The following is a 19759-nucleotide window of genomic DNA, read 5'->3' on the forward strand; positions in this document are numbered from 1 at the left end:
AGACTGCACTTGGGTTCCTTTTGTCTATAACTTCGTACAGTATTTTTCGGGTTTAACATCTAATTCTGGATGCTTACTGGATTAGTGGGTAAAATGTAGATTAATTATAACCTTGTTTACTTGATAAACTGAAATGTATCAGTCTGTTAATTATTGATTCATTTAATTTAAAGACGTATTTATTTGTTGATTTAAAAGACCATCATTAATTCAATCAAGTTCAATCAGGAGTTTCAGAACTTTAGTTTTTGCCAAATACAAAAATATTTCATTCTGAATTTATCAACTATTTTGTTTTCAAAATGTTGAGCTTTATTGTAGCTTTGTTTTAACGCATAAACCACTTGAAATACCACATGCCCTATGTGTACATGCTGTAATAACTTTGAACAATCACAGAAGTTAACAGTTGGTGCCCTGGGGCTAGGCTTGGGACTGGTGTAAATGCCACACAACTTTTCACTTTACACACACACAAACACACAGTCCTTCACATTGCCCGCACACACACATACTTTCTCTCTCGCACACACACACGTCTTAACCAGGTCACAGATATCTTGGGCCAGCGCTCACACACTCCGGCCCTCCACTGACCAGCACGCTGCCCATCTGGTGTGGCCCCTTGGCCCGGCTCCTGACCAGCCCTCATGCCTATGAGGTAAGACTGCCCTGCTCTCAGCAACACACTGCAGTTACGTATCCTGTTTTTTGTAAACTCGTAAAATATATTTTATCGTCATAAAAGACACCACAGTAAAGCAAAGTTGAGCTGCGGGACTCACTTATCCTGAGCCAACTGGAACAACAAGCTTAATGGGCGAGAGTTAATGATGCACATGGGCCGTATATACACTTTGAGCTCATGACGGCGTCAAACCATTTCTCTACGGTGACTTTCAGAACCAGGAGCGGTTGCGGGATGATGCCGACGCAGGCTGTACAGAGGTCAACCTGAAGGAAGCCCTGGGGGACCAGGGTGGGTCTGTCGGGGGCGTCGCAGAGCCAGAGCCTCACGAGGACCCTCTGGAAGGAGACCTGGGACTGGGAAGTACTCCAGCTACAGCTGGGGGGGAGGAATGAGAGGGGGTCAAAGGGAGAGGGTTACCTATCCTCAGCATGTCAGCGAGGTCCCCCCCACCCCCAGGCTATCCCAGCTTCCCCTGCAGTATGAGGTCAGCCGACTAGGCTGTGGACACAACAGGACCAGAAGTTACAGCAGTCAGTCCTAGAGGATCACAGGTGGTCTGAACTCATGTGAACAACAGACGCACACACTGCTCACATAAACCAATAGACGTTCACACACACACACACACACACACACACACACACACACACACAAGCAAAGTAAATCATTCTGGAAATTGCAGTCCCTTGCCGTTTATAACCTTATAACCTTTAATTCTTAGAATTGTTATTTTTGTACCAACTTGCTCAGCTGTTCCTCCAGCTCTTGTAAAACCTTTATTGTACTTTCTCCAAGCCTTTTGCCTCATTAACCCTTGTGTTATCTTCGGGTCATTCTGACCCATCAGTCATTGTGACCCACCGTCGTATTGCGACAACTTTACCGCATACAAAAACAAAGTGAAGCATTTTCTTTTAACCGTTGGGCTGTCTCAGACCCCCCACATTGCAAAGGTTAAAAGAAAATTATTTTAATTTGTTTTTGTATTGGGTAAAATTGGGTAAACACAATGATGGTTCATTATGAACCTTTGGGTCATGTGACCCGAAGGCAGCACAAGGGTTAAAATGTATGCCATTTAATCTTGATGTGCCTCATCCTCTTTCTCATTTATTGTTTAAGGCTGCAAGACAATACTTCTTATTCCCCTTCTAATAGTTTTTTATTAGCAGTGTATGTAAAGGATGCCCCAGCAAATTGAAGTAAATAGAGAATCTGATGTATTCAGTCTGGATTTCGCCACAATGTTCATTATGGCATAAATATCTGTGCCCCATTCCCCTTGAGTGAGGCAGTGTTCAGAACAAATCCAATATACTGAAGGCTAGGCTCCCTGTGAGAATACAGATTGTTTTCCTCATGTTAATAAGAGCTGTGTCCTTGACGTGAGTGCCTGTCAAAGGTTAAATCTTGAATGCATGACTGCATCTACGGAATGCTATTCTACTGTTGCTTATGTCAAAAAATATGTGTAAAAAACATGTTTAAAAACAATATATTTTCTTTGATAATCTATGGATATTTTCAAGAAGTCTGCCTGTTCCATTCTGAAGTGTTTTCCAACAGATTCCTTTCATCTGCAGAGCTTTTTGTTGTGGAGAAAACATTTGTTTTCCATATTTACATTGTTTGTCTGACTGAATCCTTTTCCCTGACCCTGTTATTCACAAACCTTGCCTATCTCCACATTCCTTCCCAGTGGAGGATAATGTTTGTATCCATTTGACAACATTCCTTTGTAAATGAATCTGTTCCTTAGGGATTTGTTGTGGCAACTTTGCTATGGCGCTACAGTCTACAGTAGCTAAGGCCACTCATATTTGGGCAGAGTTATTAAAAATTGTGGATTCAGAATGAAGGATGTGATTCTTCCTAAGTAGATAATCTGAAACCTACGGTATTACACCATGGTCTAATAACGTAGCTCGGAAATGGTCATAATCTCAATTCAAATGGACAGTTCATTGTTTATTTCACTGTCTTTTTAAATTAAGATGCTGTTATTCTATTTTTTGTTGTCTGAACTCAAGACAAAATACCAGTGTTTCTGTAAGAGAATTTAACATTGTAAACATTGTAAACGGCAAAGATTTACTCCCATTGACAGTTAGAAACACTAGTCTAATTAAGATTTTCCTGTCATAGCATTACAGTCTGTTACATATTTAAATTATCCCAACACCTAGTGTACCTAGACTAGGGACATGTCCTGCTACTCTTCACTGGAACAGATCGGTTTAATGATTGTCTCTGACTCAACGCAGTTCTCACAAAGAACACAACCTTTTCAAAGAATAAACTCATGTATTTCTTTTTTTTTGTCTTTTTATCCCATCCACTATTATCACTTGTACAGACAATAAGGTTACTGGTAAACCCAAAAATCTGAGGTTTTTAACATTCAAAATAACCCCATAAACATCCAATTTGAAGTGTTATCATAACAAGATACAGGAATTATACAGTTGTTTAGTTGCAGCTTTCATGTTCAAGTCATTGTTCATAGGCCTTGCGTTGTTGAACACATCCAGTTATCCAGATACAAAAGTTGTGGTCCCTTCAAACACCACCCGCAATTCAATGGAAACAAACAAAAATACATTCCAAGTGTGGCTCGGCAGTACTCCAAACACTGATTCAAAGTAAAGCTTTAGTTCCACAATGAACGGAAAACGGCACTCGATGCAAAAAAAAAAAGAGGAAGAGAAAATACAAAATCAAATTAATTGTCTTTGGTGGGGAACTCTGTCACAGTTTCGAAACAGTCAGTAAAGATTTACTCAAGTCCTTGGCCTCTCCTGCTGTTCGTACGCGTTCGTAGCCGAGCACAGACATTGAGTGGTGGCAGTAGTCCTCCACCTGCTTGATCTGCTGGATGCTTAGAACCGTTCTCCACGCGCTCGCCGCCTGGGTGGCGTTCCGGGAAGACACGATGAACGGCTTGGAGGAGGAACTCGAGCCGCTGGTCATGTTCAAGGCGAACGTCTCGATGTCGTGGTTGCCGGTCAGGTTGGTGAAGCGGTAGATGTTCCTCAGGGTCTTCACGGGGCTCTCCACCAGGTCCTCGTAACGAACCGCCATGTACTTCCCTTTGAGCCAGCTGGGGGGGTTTAAGGCAGTCCTCAGGGTCCTGGAGGTACGGTCGCAGATCACCTCCATGGCTCCTATGGAGTGGTAGTCCGCACCGTCCTTCTTGTTGACTTTGTGGTTGGGGTCCACAAACGGTATCCTTCGCAGTTTAGGGTCCCGGCTTCGGACCACCTGCAGGTTCTCCCGGATAAGGCCGTGCCTGGATTTGATCCTGGAGTTCGCAACTGCCCTGGGGTCACGTACCAGGTGGATCACCTTCAAGTCCAAAGAAGGGTCCTCCATGAGTGGGGCCAAAACGTTCACGTCCAAAATGCGCACCCCTTTGATGACTATGGTGTTGTACTTGAGGCATTCCTCCTCCAGAAGTCTAAGGCTTTGTGGGGGGCACTTTTTACACACCTTGTCATCCACCATTCCTACCACCTCCTTCCTGTATGCAGAGCAGAGGGGGTAGGAGCACACCACTTTATTGAGTGTTGCACCGAACAGACCCAAGGAAGTGAAGTTCTTCCCCCCGGGGCTGTTGTACAGTTGGAAAACAGAGAGGTCACAGCGGTACAAGGAGCTGAGCATGTCCCGGGCCGCTCCCTGTAAAGACACAGCGTCACCTGGGTAAAGTTTCTGCCATATGTGCCACATGGGCTCATACAAGAAGAACACTTCGGGATTTTGGTTAAAAAGCTCCCCAAAAAAAGAGGAGCCCGACCTCCAGGTGGTCAGAACATACACCAGCTGTCTCTTTTTAGCCAGAGAGGGTCTGTAGAGGAAGCGGATGTCTGATCTGCTCTGGTAAGTGGTGCTCCTCATCTGGTGATTGCACTGTTGAGGCTCCTTAGTCCATTTGTAGTTGGCCAAGTTCAGCATCGTCAGGACCAGCAGCAAAAAATAGGCTATAAACAGCACAATCCGTTTTCTGCGTAGAACTTTCATTACGATTCCGGGCTGGGCTATTATCTTGGTATGGTTCCTGTACGATTTGAGCTTCCTCCCGTAACTAGCATCCTTTTCCCAAGGTGCTGTCAACTTCAGTTGTTGATGATATTGTTTGCCTCTCATCTGTAACCTAGGAGAGGGGCTCTTACCGCTTGGCAAGAGCTTCTAACATTTAAAGTATATCAATACAGAAACTGATGTATCTGCAGGGAATGGAAATCCTATCGAATGTGAACTGATTAGGTAATGCACAGCCAAAACCGTTTAGAGATCACATTCGCAATCCAAAACACGAAACGCAGACCTCTTTTACTGCACTGCGCAAGGCTTTTAACATGACAGAGAAAATCCAGTTATATAAACAATACAGGCATTTCAATATAAATTACAACTTGCCCCTAATAAAATGTGAGATATTAATGGTTCAACGAAATAAATTACGCCCTGCTTCATCACATTCAGCGTGCATTTCTGCGCAGTTCTCAACGATGCACGCCTGTACACTAGAAGATTCAACAATAGCGGGAAGATAAAATGTTTACTATAACGCACGGAAGCTTTGAAGTGGCGTATCATCTCACTCATGCCATAATTACGAAAGACATCGCTGGTTAATCCAGAGGTGCAGTCTTTCGTCCAAATATTTCCCCGTTCTTGCCGATGTTCCGTATCTTTAACTAATAGAAAAGGGACTGATTCAATCAGACCACAGGAATAAAGACCCACCCTCTTTCGGACGCCATTGGCGCGTAAATAGGAGACGTATGTCAACGAGGTCCGCCGTTGGCTCAGTGGCGAGCCTGTCTTTCTTCGCAGCCTTATGTAGCCGCCCATAGTGCAAACTAAATCTCAGAAGCAACGCTAGACTGTGGGAAAATGATGCTGTTGTTATGGTAGATATGCTTTGTCTGCTCTCTGCCCGATCCATTTGGACACTGCAGGTGTTGAATATACGGTGCACTAGGCTAACTAATTTAAGTTTAGTGTGATGCATTAAAATGTTTGCTTTCCTTCAAAATAAGTAAATAAATAAACGCCGTATTCTACTTCCAAACAATGTTTGATCCTTAATTACATTAGAGGTAAAACGATTCCCCAGCTCTCTGGAGTATTTCTATTTCCAGTATGAGATTGCACATTTGTTAATTATTTTCTCTGCTCACCAGGCAAATAATCATCACAGCTAATCTCACGTTTGACAGCTGTTCCTGCGGAATTGATAGGCCCGTGCAGGGATAAACCCATATGTTTGATACGCACAACCGTATGCTCAACAGACTTAAATCCATTGGTCAGATGTGGCATTAACAAATAATAGCCAGCTCAACATTCTGACGTTGTGTGAAATTGTGTCATGATTGAAATGTAATTAGCCTATACCCATTAAATTATTTTGTAGTTTTGGTGTGGAAATTAATAGGGTGGGATAATGTGTCGACTTAATGCATACCAAATTGTTTTCCTAAAAGATGTTTCAATAATTCAATCAGATTTTGCTAACTACCAGCAGATAGGTATACAGGCAAGCAGACGTTGATGACAATTATTGCTATGTAGCTGCTGCCATCTACTGGATAATTTATTGTCGAGTCCCAGCAAGAGCATATGTGCCATTTCAAGTAACTCAACGGTTATTTTTGCCCGTGTGTCTTCAGTTGAGCCAGTACTGGAAATAAGATTATTTTACTACTATAGTTTCGGATTTGTCATGGTTTAGCCTATTTTCTCCTTTACTCCCCCCCCCCCCTCTTTCTTCCTCTCTCTCCTCAATGTAATCCAGGCAATATTGATTTCGATTAGAGAAATGTATCCAAATAATAAATTACAATGCATTTATAGGTTTACATGATCATATCCTGATACTACATGTTATTAAACGGAAGGTAGGCCTACGAAACAAATCCCCCCTTATGTAATCGTGGACTTGCTAGGATGCTGCGCCTGCGAGATGAGCAAGCAGGTGGAGAGTGCACATGCGCACAGTGCAGCAACATCAGGACCAGGGAACTGCCAGTAGCCTGTGATGCTAGAAAATGGTGCAAGTAAACAAGCCTGTGGAGATTTTGTATTCTACAGACACGTTAATTATAGATAGGTAAGATAAATATTGTAGAATCATAGCCATTATCAATACAGAGGAAAACGATTTTTGTTTTCCAGCCACCGTCAATTCCACGAACATAGCTGGCGGCATCTCAAGATTCTGCATGCCATTGGTTTCGGTACAGCAAGACGTCGACTCCAACTGGGCTTCGCAAAACTATCCAGAGCTACTCTCCATGTCACCGTTTTTGACACGGTTTCTTGTTTAGGTGGTCGCTTGTGTCAAGTGGGATGCACATCAGTGTTTTGCCGTACTCGTTCTCCGTCGTAATGGCAGCTCTATATCAGGGCACGGACGCGTCCTCTCCAGATAAATTTCTGGCCTTGAAAGACGTTAGAGAAGTAAAGGAGGAGACAACTCTGGACGAGAAGCTCTTCCTTCTGGCGTGTGAGAAAGGTGAGAAAGTCATATAGATTTTGATGGAGTGTATTCAATATCGTGCTTTGTTGTCAACTTACTGTATCAGCAGTGTATTAATTAGGCTATAGGCTATCGAAAGTGGATTGGGTTATTTCCAAAAGAACATTACGTGAAAGAACCCTAAATTAGTGCAGTGTTATTTATCTTCCGAGGCGTCTTCTGACCTAGCAAGGTTAGGGTTTAGGAGTTAAAACTAAAATGTCACCTAAAATTATTACGAACAAAATGGGATATAGCCTTGTACCATAAACAAGGGAATTTACTGACTATTAATCTCAGTGCAGAAGGGAAACTCAAAAGAGCAAATTCACATCTTACCTTTTTTTCAGTTAGATGTCTCATGTAAGTATATCTTCATGCAAATTGAACATTTGCCCAAAGGATGGAAATTGAATTTAATGTAGCACTATGCTGTTGTGTAAATATGTTAAAATATTCACAATATTTACACATATTTAAAATCCAGTAAGGACACAGATTTTTGTGTCCATCAAGGACATTAAAAACAAGTGTTTTTTTTCCCAGGCAAATCATACATGGGCACTCTAACACGGGTATTCCATTGTGAACAGACCAGATTGTCCAGCCACGCATATACATGTAACTGTAATTGCCATACGGTCCATATAAAGCCAACAGTTGCGGAGCACTGTGCCCTTTGAGGGAGATGTTATTGTTAAAGAAGACTGGAATGTAGAGAGTGCTGGAGTGAGGCCTGCTTGCGTGAGGATGACTGTGCCACTGAGTGTGTGCACGTGTGTGCACGTGTGCGCCCACGCTACATTTCTGTGTACGCGTGCGTTTTACATTTAGTCATTTAGCAGACTTTCCTGTACTGTACTTTCTGTGCGTGTATCTTCGTGTGTGTGTGTGTGTGTGTGTGAGAGAGAGTTGGTGTGCCTTCCCTTAACTGAGCTTCCTGTCCGACTCCTAAGGTGACTACTACATGGTGAAGAAGCTTCTGGAAGAGAAACGTCACGGAGAGATCAACCTGAACTGCGTGGACGTGCTGGGACGGGACGCGGTCACCATCTCCATAGAGAATGAGAACCTGGACATCCTACAGCTGCTCCTGGAGCATGGCTGCCAAGTAAGCCCCTCAGCCTGCTACGTAAACCAGCCGCAGGCTCCGAAACTTCAGACCACAGTGTGTGTTGATGCTTCAATGGATGACCTCACCTGATATGACCTGATCAGTAGACTTGTATCTGTGTCTCCTGCCCAGGCCACAGATGCTCTGTTGGTGGCCATAGACTCGGAGGTGGTAGGGGCGGTGGACATCCTTCTGAACCATCGTCCCCGGAGATCCTCAAAGCCCTCCATCGCAGTAAGTCTCCTCTCGTACCTCCATCAAATGACCTCAGTCGACGTCGGGACATGGCGCTGGTGGAAAGCGACTGTACGACAAGTCGATGATTCATCAACATCAAATATGAACGGTTTACTGTTCTACTGCATAGTCAATCCCCTTTATACCCTATTTTTCTGGAATCTCTCCCCAATTTCTTCCCTCTTTTCCCCCCTCTTCCTCCTCCTCCCTTTCCACCATCCCCACCCCCTTCCATTAGAAACTCATGCAGCGCATCCAGAACCCAGAGTACTCCACCACCATGGACGTGGCGCCCGTCATCCTGGCGGCCCACCGGAACAACTACGAGATCCTGACCATGCTGCTGAAGCAGGACATCTCCCTGCCACGGCCGCACGCCGTGGGCTGCGAATGCACTCTCTGCAACGCCAAGAACAAGAAGGACAGCCTGAGACATTCCCGGTACAGCCCGCACCTTCGCTTAGCTGCCTGTGGAGGCGTCCGCTCCGAGCGGAGAAAATAGCTATCGATAGCTGGGGGCGGTGTCAAGCGCGTTAGCATTCCTCAGAGTTGTTGGAACACATTGATTTGTCGAGGGATTGGCTGTCTGTTTGATGTTATTGTGCTTCCTGCCCATAACTGATGGCAGGAACTGAAGGTATCTCACAGATATGAGAGAAAAACAGTTAGAGGCCCCTCCATCTCTTTGTCTCTACTTTTCTTTTCTCTCCTCTTCTTCTCTTTGTCTCCTTTTCTCGCTCTCTCTCTTTCTATTGTCCAAAATAGCCTGTAGCGACCGTATCTTGCTGTACTCTTGCCCTGGATGCTTGGTGTTTCTGTCCTATATCTATTGCCGTCCTCCCACACAGAAGCCCAGTGAATCAGCATGCAGCATTGAGTATCAAGGCCAAGTAGCTTTTAATAGCCCTAGAAGAAGTGAAGTGGGTTTAAGGGTTTGATCCGTTTCACATCGTTTTGTGACACTGAATCGTTCTCCTCTCTCGTTTGACCATTCCGTTCCCTCTCTCCCCATACCTGTGTGTGCGTGTGTTGCGTGCCTGCCCGCGTGTGTATGTCTGCGCCCATGCTTACCTTGACCCTGTGTGTGCTACAGGTTTCGACTGGACATCTACCGGTGCCTGGCCAGCCCCTCTCTGATCATGCTGACCGAGGAGGACCCCATCCTCAGGGCCTTTGAGCTGAGCGCAGACCTCCGAGAGCTCAGCCTGGTGGAGGTAGAGTTCAGGTACAGACACCTGGACAACTTGGTAGACGTATGCTAGAATTCTAGGCTAATGCTAGCACTTTGTACAACAGAGGGTTAGGGTGTGTGTATGTGTGTGTGTGTGTGTGTGTTTGCGTGTGTGTACACAGTGGGAAGATAAAAAGGTATAATGGTGATTAACAACGTAGTAGAACAATAAACTGTTCAGGTTTGATGTCAAACCAGCAAGCAATAAAACAAGCAGACTTGGAAATACCCCTGACAGTAGTTAAAAGATCGTGTTCACAACACTAGTACATTGTAATTCCTCAAACTGTCAGATACAGACAACTCAAAACCACACCAACAGCTCTCATAAAGAAACCACTGAGAACAAGTCCACTGAGAACCCATAAAAATCTACCTGGCATTATTGGTTCCAGGTAGTTGAAAAACTCCTGCACGTGAATAAAGAAAAAAGTCCTAGCAAGCTGTACTTGACCTACGAGCTCCCTCTTCCTGTGGTACAGGAACGACTACGAGGAGCTGGCCAAGCAGTGTAAGATGTTCGCCAAGGATCTTTTGGCTCAGGCTCGGAACTCACGAGAGCTGGAGGTCATCCTCAACCACACGTCCAGCGAGGACCTGGTGGACAAGAGAGGTCTGATGGAGGAACGCATGAACCTCAGCCGGCTGAAACTGGCCATCAAGTACAACCAGAAAGAGGTGAGAGAGACTGAAAGAATGAGAGAGTGAAATAGAGAGATAGCGAAAGAGATGCAAAAATGGTTGTCGGTTAAAGTGAACAAGGCAGTTACTAACTGACATGTAAAAGCAGTTGATTTTATCTTGTGTTTTGATTGTGGCATTGTACAGTATTTGAGCAATTTCCTATTTTCACAACCACGCTCTGAATTTATGTCCTCATCTGGCATATTTAAAATGTAATGTTGCAAAGTAAAAAAACGATTTGTTGTAATATCTGGTACTATATTCACAATCATTCACCAAGATGAGAAGCAGAACTGTTTCTGTTTCTGTGTCTTTATAATTTTCTGGCAAAAAAAACAAGACTAGCACAGAAGCATAGAAAAGCTGGTTGAACATTTTAAACTAGGTTATTTATGACTGCTGAGAATGCTCAGAGCGCCAAGTTTAGTTTGTACATGTGGGTTGCTTGCCAACGCTAAGCCACCTTCAGGACGGTACTTCACAATGTTAAGCTAACCACTAACTCTTTATATCAAATTGTGGGCCCCAGAGGATAGCATTTAGTCTCTGGTTTATGTTTGTGATGGGATGTACTGACATAAAGTGCTTGGGAACTAATGTAAGTTGGCAGTGCTTAGCTTACCGGAACGTTGACATTCTACCAAACTAAACAGGTGGAGCAAGAGATCTCCCTTTAGGCCCATTCAGTGGGTCTATGGCATGTTCCTTAGTGTGGGAAATGTTGAATTTAATGTCTGCACAGGAAAGTGCTACATTATAGCCAGTTTGACTGGACTAATAAACACACGGGCTCCTACTTACATTTGCTTTTAATATCTCCTTCTCTCGTGTTTCATTCACTCCTCCCTCCTGCGGCTCCCCCTGCTGTTCCCTGGCGGTACCGTCCCCCCCCCCCCCCCCCCAGTTCGTCGCCCAGTCCAACTGCCAGCAGTTCCTCAACACGGTCTGGTTCGGCGAGACGGCGAGCTACCGGCGCAAGCACACGTGCCTGAAAATGGCCACGGTGCTCAGCGTGGCCATCTTGTGGCCGCTGCTGGCCGTGTGCTACCTGCTGGTGCCGCGCTCGCGCGTCGGCCAGATCATCCACACGCCGTTCGTCAAGTTCATCATCCACAGCGCGTCCTACTTCACCTTCCTGCTCCTGCTCAACCTGTACTCGCTGGTCTACAACGAGGGCAAGAAGAACACGATGGGCCCGGCGCTGGAGATGATCGATCTCCTGCTCATCCTCTGGATCGTGGGTGAGGAAGGGACACACACACACGCACGCACACGGACATGCAAACGCATGGACACACACGCGTTCAGGCACACACACAGAATGGTGTCATTATCGATTGAGGGTCAGAGTAGGTAAGAAAAATGGGACTTGATGAAAACTCAGTGCAGCCTCAAGTAGGACAGACCAGCTTAGGTGTGTCAGCATGTCAGTCTCCACGACTGTAGTCTGAGTACCAGGAAATATCAGATACTGTCTTTTGACTCGCTAGTACCAGCTCGGCTAAATTACATCTGGCCCTGCGCTCCGGTTAATCTGGGTGGAAGAGCTACAGACTCCTCCTATGCTTCCTTCCCTCCCCCGCACACACACACACGCACGCACCCACGCATATACACACACCCATACCAACGTGCCATCATGGGCTCTGGTGCCATCATGACTTTCATGTATGGAGGCGTTATGGTCGACCAATGAAGGGAGGGAGGGGGGAGGGGAATGAGGAGAAAGGCGGACGGATGGAGGAAGGTGGGGGGGGGTCTCCTCTTGTTTGCCTCTGCTGCCAAGAAACCATTATCTTGATTGCTCAATTGCCATAATGGGACTTGTTGTTGATAATTGTGGACCAGGCATTCTCCTCCTACTGAATTTGTTCTTCTCCTCAAATTATCCCCCCCACATCTCTCTTTCTCTGAGTCTGTTCTGCATCGAAGAGAAAGAATATGTTCTGTGTTGTTACCCCGAGGTGGGTGCCAGAGATGCAGCTGATGTGAGTTGACGTACATAAAATAATTTGAATATTTCAAGATGAATCTCTTTTTTTTCCTGTTCAAGAAAGTCCACGACATCAAGCCGCATAGAAGCAGATCGAACCACCCTCCTTCCCTCCCCACAAACACACACACACATACACACACACACATTCACACACACAAATTGGTTTAATCTCAGTAGTGTACGATACTCCTTAATGAGTTCAAAAACAAATGTAACAGATTTGATATTCTGTAGCCCCTGCTGAATATAAAAAATATATAAAAAATATAGAAACTAGGCAAACAAGCAACACTTTTCTCATGATCTTGTTTTTCCTCTTTTCTCAAGACAAGCAGGAGGACTGATTGTATTTGAATGACAGTATATGTAGGCCAGTTAAAATAACCAGATTCACTGTGAGCCTAAGGAGAACAGGCAGTTTTCTGGGAGCAGTATTGTTTTATCTTGTATTCCTCCATTGTTCTGTCTCCCTCTCTTCCTCTCCAGCTATTCCCTGGAGCGAGATGCCTCATGCTAATGTGGAAATCAGATGCCGCATCTGTGTGTGTGTGTGTGTGTGTGTTTGTGTGTGTTTGTGTGTGTGTTGAGGGTGGAGTTTGACTCATGTCTTTCACTCTGAAGTGCTATATACATTGAAATGAATTTGCTTTACCGTCCAAGTACAAGTTTTGTACATTTTTTAACATTCCTATTTATTTAATTCATTTAGCAGATTAATTTATCCAAAGCGACTTACAAAGACACACCCAGGCTCTGGCTCCAGGTATCTGGTGCTTACCCAAGGGTCTAATCTCACATCTCGAATTCAGTAGTATTACAAACAACAGAAGCACAAAAAGAAAGAACATCAAGGACTGCTAACGCTGGGACCATTCCTTTTAGATGGTCTAGCGTTAGGTAGGTTTGTGCCTGCATTGCTGATCCTTTGGGCTGAAATACCCATGTTTTGGTCTTCGTGGTGGAATATTATTCACAGCACTGTCTAACATTACCGCTGGGCTTCCGTTGGTGTGGGCACTGTTTAAAATGCTGTTGTGTGTCCTTCAGGGTAATTGGATCTAGACACAATCATTATTTTACACATCTGTTCAGGAAGCGCGTTGTGTTCCTTCTCTCTGACTAGTCGTATAAATCAGATGGATGTGGAAACAATATTTTTGTAAGGGTTCACGATACACACACACACACACACAAAGAATAAAACACACGAAAAGTCTACAACACATACAGACAAAAAATACACACACACACAGGGGTGGAGATGAATCCCACCTCGACAAGTGACTGGGGATTCCATCTATAAATCTCCCAGTGTCTCATACCAAAGAGATTTTTTCCAAGGCGCACGTCTGCAGAAATATTCACTGCAGACATTTGGAAATGTCAGGAATGACAGCATTCCGGGTAGAGGGAAATCCTTGTCCCTGTGGACTGGAAGGTGACGGTCAATTCTTTTCCACCTTCCCAGGGATGGTGTGGTCGGACGTGAAGCGCCTCTGGTACGAGGGCCTGGAGGACTTCCTGGACGAGTCGAGGAACCAGCTGAGCTTCGTCATGAACTCCCTGTACCTGGCCACCTTTGCCCTGAAGATAGTGGCCCACAGCAAGGTAACTCCATCACGGCAACGTTCACTCGTTCATTGAAATGCTCAATTGAACGTAACTGCCCGTTTGTGACTTTTGGAGTTGACGGCGGGCCTGAAATCTGCGTGCGTGTCTGTCTCTGTGTGTGCGTGTGTTTGTGTGTGTTTCAGTTCAAGAACGTGGAGGACACGGAGAGGAAGAACTGGGATGCCTTCCATCCCATCCTGGTTGCCGAGGGCCTGTTCGCCTTCGCCAATATACTCAGCTACCTACGTCTGTTCTTCATGTACACCACTAGCTCCATACTGGGACCCCTACAGGTGCACACTCATACACACCAACACGCACTCACACACACCAACACACGCTCGTACATAACAAAACACACACTCACACACGCCAACACACGCTCACACACACACCCATACACACCACCACACACGCACACACACACCAACACACACTCATACACGCCAACACACACTCACACACACCAACACACACACACTCACCCACACACACACACACCAACACACACTCATACACACACTCAAACACACTGACAGTTACAGGAATTAAACCCTTGTGGTATCTTCGGGTCATTCTGACCCATCAGTCATTGTGACCCACCGTCGTATTGCGACAACTTTACCGCATACGAAAACAAAGTGAAGCATTTTCTTTTAACCGTCGGGCTGTCTCAGACCCCCCCTTTATTTGTTTTTGTTTGGGGTAAAATTGGGTAAACACAACAATGGTTCGTTGTGAACCTGTGACCCGAAGGCAGCACAAGGGTTAAACAGGCATCCAAAAGGACACATATTGTATACACGTGCATCACTCACACACACACACACACAAACACCACAAATATTCTAGCAGCAGATGTATATTTGCATAACAAGCCTTACATTCTGTCAGCCTTGGTGAGGTTTAAGCAGCATATGGAGTGCCCTCATCATCATCATCACTGAATCATCTCACACATGGAAGCAGTTCCACATTGGTACACATCCCAAAAGATGAAGCAAGACTTGTGGCAAAGCCAGATCAAAGCCTCCCTGTAATTTACTCTCTCTCTCTCTCTCTCTCTCTCTCTCTCTCTCTCTCTCTCTCTCTCTCTCTCTCTCTCTCTCTCTCTCTCTCTCTCTCTCTCTCTCTCTCTCTCTCTCTCTCTCTCTCTCTCTCCCTATCGTTCTCCTTTTTTCTCTCCCTCCCTCACTCTCTCCCTCTCCCTCCCTCTTTCTCTCCTCATTTGCAACCGGTGCATTTCTGAACCTTCCCCCGTCTCCCACCTCCCTGAGCTCAAGGCTGAGTTCCTGCTTTGAATGTGTCCTCTCCAGTTGGGTGCTTTCCCCGTGCCACAGCGGTGTCCTTCACTTGAGGTCCTCCGCTCCCTTGGGCTAAACACCTGGAGGGGAAAACGAAATTCTACCTTCTGGCACCTTCCAGTGTTCTGTCTCGCCGTGTGTATTATGTCACTAATAAGAGAATTTCAGCGTGTGCAGGTAGGAGGTGGTGAGGTCACTGTGCTCCGAGGGCTGTTTCCTCTTGTTATTCTTGAGGCGTGTTTGCGGTTAGGTGTATTAAACAGCAGGGCTCCCCTGTGTGTTGTTTGGTCGTAGGTCTCGCACCATTGCCGTTCCCCGTTTCCCTCTCTCTTTCTCATGCGCTGTCTCTCTCCCGCTTATGCTGTCTCACTCCTACCTGTCTCTGGCACCTACCTCTCTCTCTTTCTCCCCTCTCTCTCTCTCTCTCTCTCTCTCTCTCTCTCTCCCTGCCTCACTCTGTGCAGACTGAACTAGGATGTGTGACCTCACTGTCTGGCGTGGGTGGATGGAAAAGTTCTCAGCGTAGGAAAGAGGTGCCTGTGTACACACACTCACCCACACACTTACTGACATGACGGACAACCTCTGAACCCGACCCTCCCCCTCCTGTCCGTCACACAGACTCACCTTCTCTATCTCTCTCGCTCCGTCTCACTCCCTCTCTCTCTCTCTCTCTCTCTCTCTCTCACACACACGAACACACACAGGGTCTGAATCAGTGTTCCCAGCACAGAGTGCAATGCGGTTTGGGACAGTGAATACTAGTCTGACTATCCCAGCCTTCCGAAGTGAATCAGCCCCCTCCTGACCCCCCTCACCCCCCACGCCCGATGGAAAAGCACCCCATGCCAAATCGGGGGAGTGTAACCACCGCCCCTGACTCGCTCACAACCTCAGTCCAACCACCCAGAAACAGGCTTAATGGGCCTTAGTGGATAGCATGCTGGAGTGATGTGTGTGTGTGTACGTGTGCGTGCGTGCAGGCATCAGTGCCCCCGTTCCCCCCCCCACAGTAAGGGTTAAGAGATCCTGATCCGCGGCATTCCTGCGGTGTTTATACAGTAACAGGCTACCTGTCAAACCTGGCAACCCGGCAACACCCGTCGCCCATAAATCTGCCACCTACAAAGAAGGAGTAGCACCAGGAATCCTACGGTTGGCCAACACAGAGGGGGGGATTCACATGAAGAGAACTATTCGAGCTAATGGACTCACTCGCTCCTTGAACACGCTGGCTGGCTCTCAGTGCAAACAGAGTGGTACACCATGAGGTCTCCCTTCCAGCCTCATGGTTAGGGAACGAGTCAAATATGATCCCCCCTCCCTCCAAACCCCTCCAGCATCCCCCACACTGGACAGTCTATGTGAATGGCCACGTTTGTGTGTATGTGTGTGTGTCTGTGGCTTTGTAGGTGCGTGCGTGCACACACGTGCGTGTACAGTACGTGTGTGTTTGTGTGTGCCGGTTCAGATACCACCAGAAGATCTACTGACCTGGGGTAAATAGCCATCCGAGTCTGCACTAAGGGGCTATAAATAGTGACCACACTCCTGCTGTTCAGAATAGTCTCTCTGTCCCTTCACTTTCTCTCTGGCTCCATACTTGTTTGTCTGTGTTCGCTCCACTAGCCAGGGTGATGTCGACCTGCCAAACTAAGTAGTTTTTCTTGCCATTTTGCCAATTGCGAGTAGAGAATGTGGAGATAGACTGCTGCATTTATCTGACATGTCTTCCCTCACCTTAGAAAGATGTAATCTGCCTTTCTTGTTTGTGTTGCGTTTACGTGTGTGTGTGTGTGTGTGTGCACCTATCCCTAACCAGGCACACCTGTTCTCTCCCGCCCCCCCGTCCAGATCTCGATGGGCCAGATGCTGCAGGAGTTTGGCAAGTTCCTAGGCCTGTTCCTTCTGGTGCTCATCTCCTTCACCATCGGCCTGACCCAGCTGTACGGAAAAGACCAGAAGGACCCGGCCAAGGACCCGGCCAAGGACTGCGAAGGCATCTTCTGTGTGCAACAGAGCAACGACGCATTCCACACGTACGTACGGAGAGAGCCTGGCTCAGTCGGCACCAACAAGCTTTGGTGTTGAGAGAAAGGGGAGCCCAATTAAATTGTACTCAAAAGGAACTCTAGAACAGTGTCGAACTACTTGAATAAATGGCTTGCCAAAATGTTGCTAAAAAACCTGTTAAAGAGCTTTATCTTGACACTGGAGAATGCGAGTGAGAGAGTTTTCCCTTCTGTTCTGAATTGTGCCTTTCGTCTTGTTTATTCAAACCATTTGCGCTACTGAACGTTTGATAGATGGATTGTTGGTGTAACTCGGATCGTCGTTGTCTCCTCGTACCTCTCTCTATCCTTGACCTGACTGCCCCTTCATGCCAGGTTCATGGGGACCTGCTATGCCCTGTTCTGGTACATCTTCTCCCTGGCTCACGTGGCACTGTTCGTCACGCGCATCCACTACACGGAGGAGCTGCGCTCGTTCGTGGGCGCCCTCATCATCGGCACCTACAACATCGTGGTGGTCATCGTCCTCACCAAGCTGCTGGTGGCCATGTTGCACAAGAGCTTCAGGCAGATCGCCGTAAGTCAAGTCGAGTGGGATTTCATTGTCGTTCTTCATCGCAGCTTGTATACACTGGAACGGAGTGGTGTTTCTTCAAGACCACGGTGCAACAGAAACGCCCTTTTGGTCCAATGCCATTTCGTAAGGGATAGCTAATGCTAACAGTTGAATTCATCACGCCAAAAGGCCGACTTTATTTACACAACCGTCTGTGGACAACATGTTTAGACGCTTCATTACAAAGAGCTGAAAGATCAATCTTGAATGATGATAAATAAAGAAGCAAGACATATTGGAAGGCTTGCTGTACAGTTGAGCTTATTTGATTTGTCACTGGGGATTTCACTGTGACGTCCTACATTGTCATTTTCAGGTTGTTTTGGTGTCGAAATAATTAAACGTTGCCATTTGCTTTGAGTGGTTCTGTAAAAAACAAATCCAGACTTGTATCATTAGAATGGAAAACAGATGTTCCAGTATTGTTTACTGGCAAATTCCACAACATTTAGGAAGGCATGTAAACGTAATTATCACTTTGCACATGCAACTGTGATCCAAACAGCCTCCATGTTGGAGAAGAGCATTCCACATACTTGTGAACACGTGGGAGCAATTCCTTGACACCTCCTTGGAAGTAGAACATAGTCTGTAAATGTATAGTTTATTGGACTATAAATTATTGGACTATAAATTTCTCCCTATTTCTCCAGAACCACGAAGATAAGGAATGGAAATTCGCCCGAGCCAAACTGTGGCTCAGCTACTTTGACGACAAATGCACCCTCCCCCCACCTTTCAACATCCTGCCCTCCCCCAAAACCGTGTGCTACCTGGTGACCAGCATGAGCAAATGGATCTGCTCATATACCTCCACGGGCAAGGTGAAAAGGCAGAACAGCCTGAAGGTGAGTGTGGTGTGTGTGTGTGTGCGTGTGGGTGGGTGGGGGACTCATTCTTCTACATTCATTCTGCGGGGTTGCCTCCTGCCTGGGATTGATAAGAGTAAGAATTCACATCGCGTCGGTCCCTTGCGGGGAATGGGATGATATTTTTCACCAGCCAACCAGTCAACCGAAGGTGTAAAGTCTTTGCATTGCCTTGGTTGAACTCCCAACAATTTGCCACAATGTCAGAGACGGGTCCAATTAATGGTCCAATTTTAGTATTTATCTGCAGGGTGTAAGTAGATCTTTATGTTTAAGAAAAAAGTACAATAAATACTGCATAGGTACCCCAACCAAGAAGTGCTGTGGGTTATTTTGTGTAAACTACCGACTCTCTCCTGCTCTCTTCCAATCAGGAGTGGAGGAACCTTAAGCAGAAGAGGGATGTGAACTACCAGAAGATCATGTGCTGCCTGGTCCACCGCTACCTGACCTCCACACGGCAGAAGATGCAGAGCACGGACCAGGCCACAGTGGAGAACCTCAACGACCTGCGGCAGGACCTCTCCAAGTTCCGCAACGAGATGAGGGATCTGCTGGGGTTCCGCACCTCCAAGTACGCCATGTTTTACCCCAGGAACTAAGCCTGACCGACCTCCCCCACCTCGCAACCCCCTGTTGCTCCATCCAGGAGCCCAAGCATGCTCAGAAACGCCCCAGGGAGGACATTTGGACCTGGAACTCAACTGGAAAAAGATATATTGGCCACCAAAGCCTCCAGTTTCTGATGCCACGTGTAATATCCAATTTTTTCTAAAAGAAAAAAAAAAGGTTCTAAAAGAAATAAGTGGATTATTTTCAACAAAAACACTTAATAAAGACTTGAATAAAGATTTGTGGCTGAAATTTT

The 19759-nt window shown here is 46.1% G+C and overlaps 3 protein-coding genes across 3 annotated transcripts in view; 2 read left to right on the top strand and 1 right to left on the bottom strand.

Moving 5' to 3' along the window:
* The window catches only part of LOC134034838 (sodium/hydrogen exchanger 9-like), a 75265-nt gene extending 73436 nt beyond the window's left edge, over positions 1-1829 (top strand). The window contains exons 15-16 of the mRNA XM_062479490.1: positions 556-661; positions 904-1829. Of these exons, the coding sequence (XP_062335474.1) occupies positions 556-661; positions 904-1083 (286 nt within the window). The 3' untranslated portion in view covers positions 1084-1829. The remainder of the gene's footprint in view (positions 1-555; positions 662-903) is intronic.
* Positions 1830-2964: 1135 nt separating this feature from the next.
* Positions 2965-5411, bottom strand: chst2b (carbohydrate (N-acetylglucosamine-6-O) sulfotransferase 2b). Its single transcript, XM_062479489.1, has one exon. The coding sequence runs from the start codon at positions 4835-4837 to the stop codon at positions 3440-3442; it is 1398 nt and encodes a 465-aa protein (XP_062335473.1). The 5' UTR covers positions 4838-5411; the 3' UTR covers positions 2965-3439.
* A 1311-nt stretch (positions 5412-6722) lies between these two features.
* trpc1 (transient receptor potential cation channel, subfamily C, member 1) lies at positions 6723-19742 on the top strand. Its single transcript, XM_062479533.1, has 14 exons — positions 6723-6809; positions 7027-7214; positions 8174-8328; positions 8464-8565; positions 8807-9009; positions 9662-9793; positions 10282-10477; positions 11388-11724; positions 13948-14087; positions 14234-14383; positions 17249-17433; positions 17782-17983; positions 18676-18870; positions 19266-19742. The coding sequence occupies exons 1-14, from the start codon at positions 6748-6750 to the stop codon at positions 19491-19493; spliced, it is 2475 nt and encodes an 824-aa protein (XP_062335517.1). The 5' UTR covers positions 6723-6747; the 3' UTR covers positions 19494-19742.
* Positions 19743-19759: the final 17 nt, after the last annotated feature.

This window comes from Osmerus eperlanus, chromosome 15 (assembly GCF_963692335.1).
Source record: "Osmerus eperlanus chromosome 15, fOsmEpe2.1, whole genome shotgun sequence".
Classification (NCBI taxonomy): Eukaryota; Metazoa; Chordata; class Actinopteri; order Osmeriformes; family Osmeridae; genus Osmerus; species Osmerus eperlanus.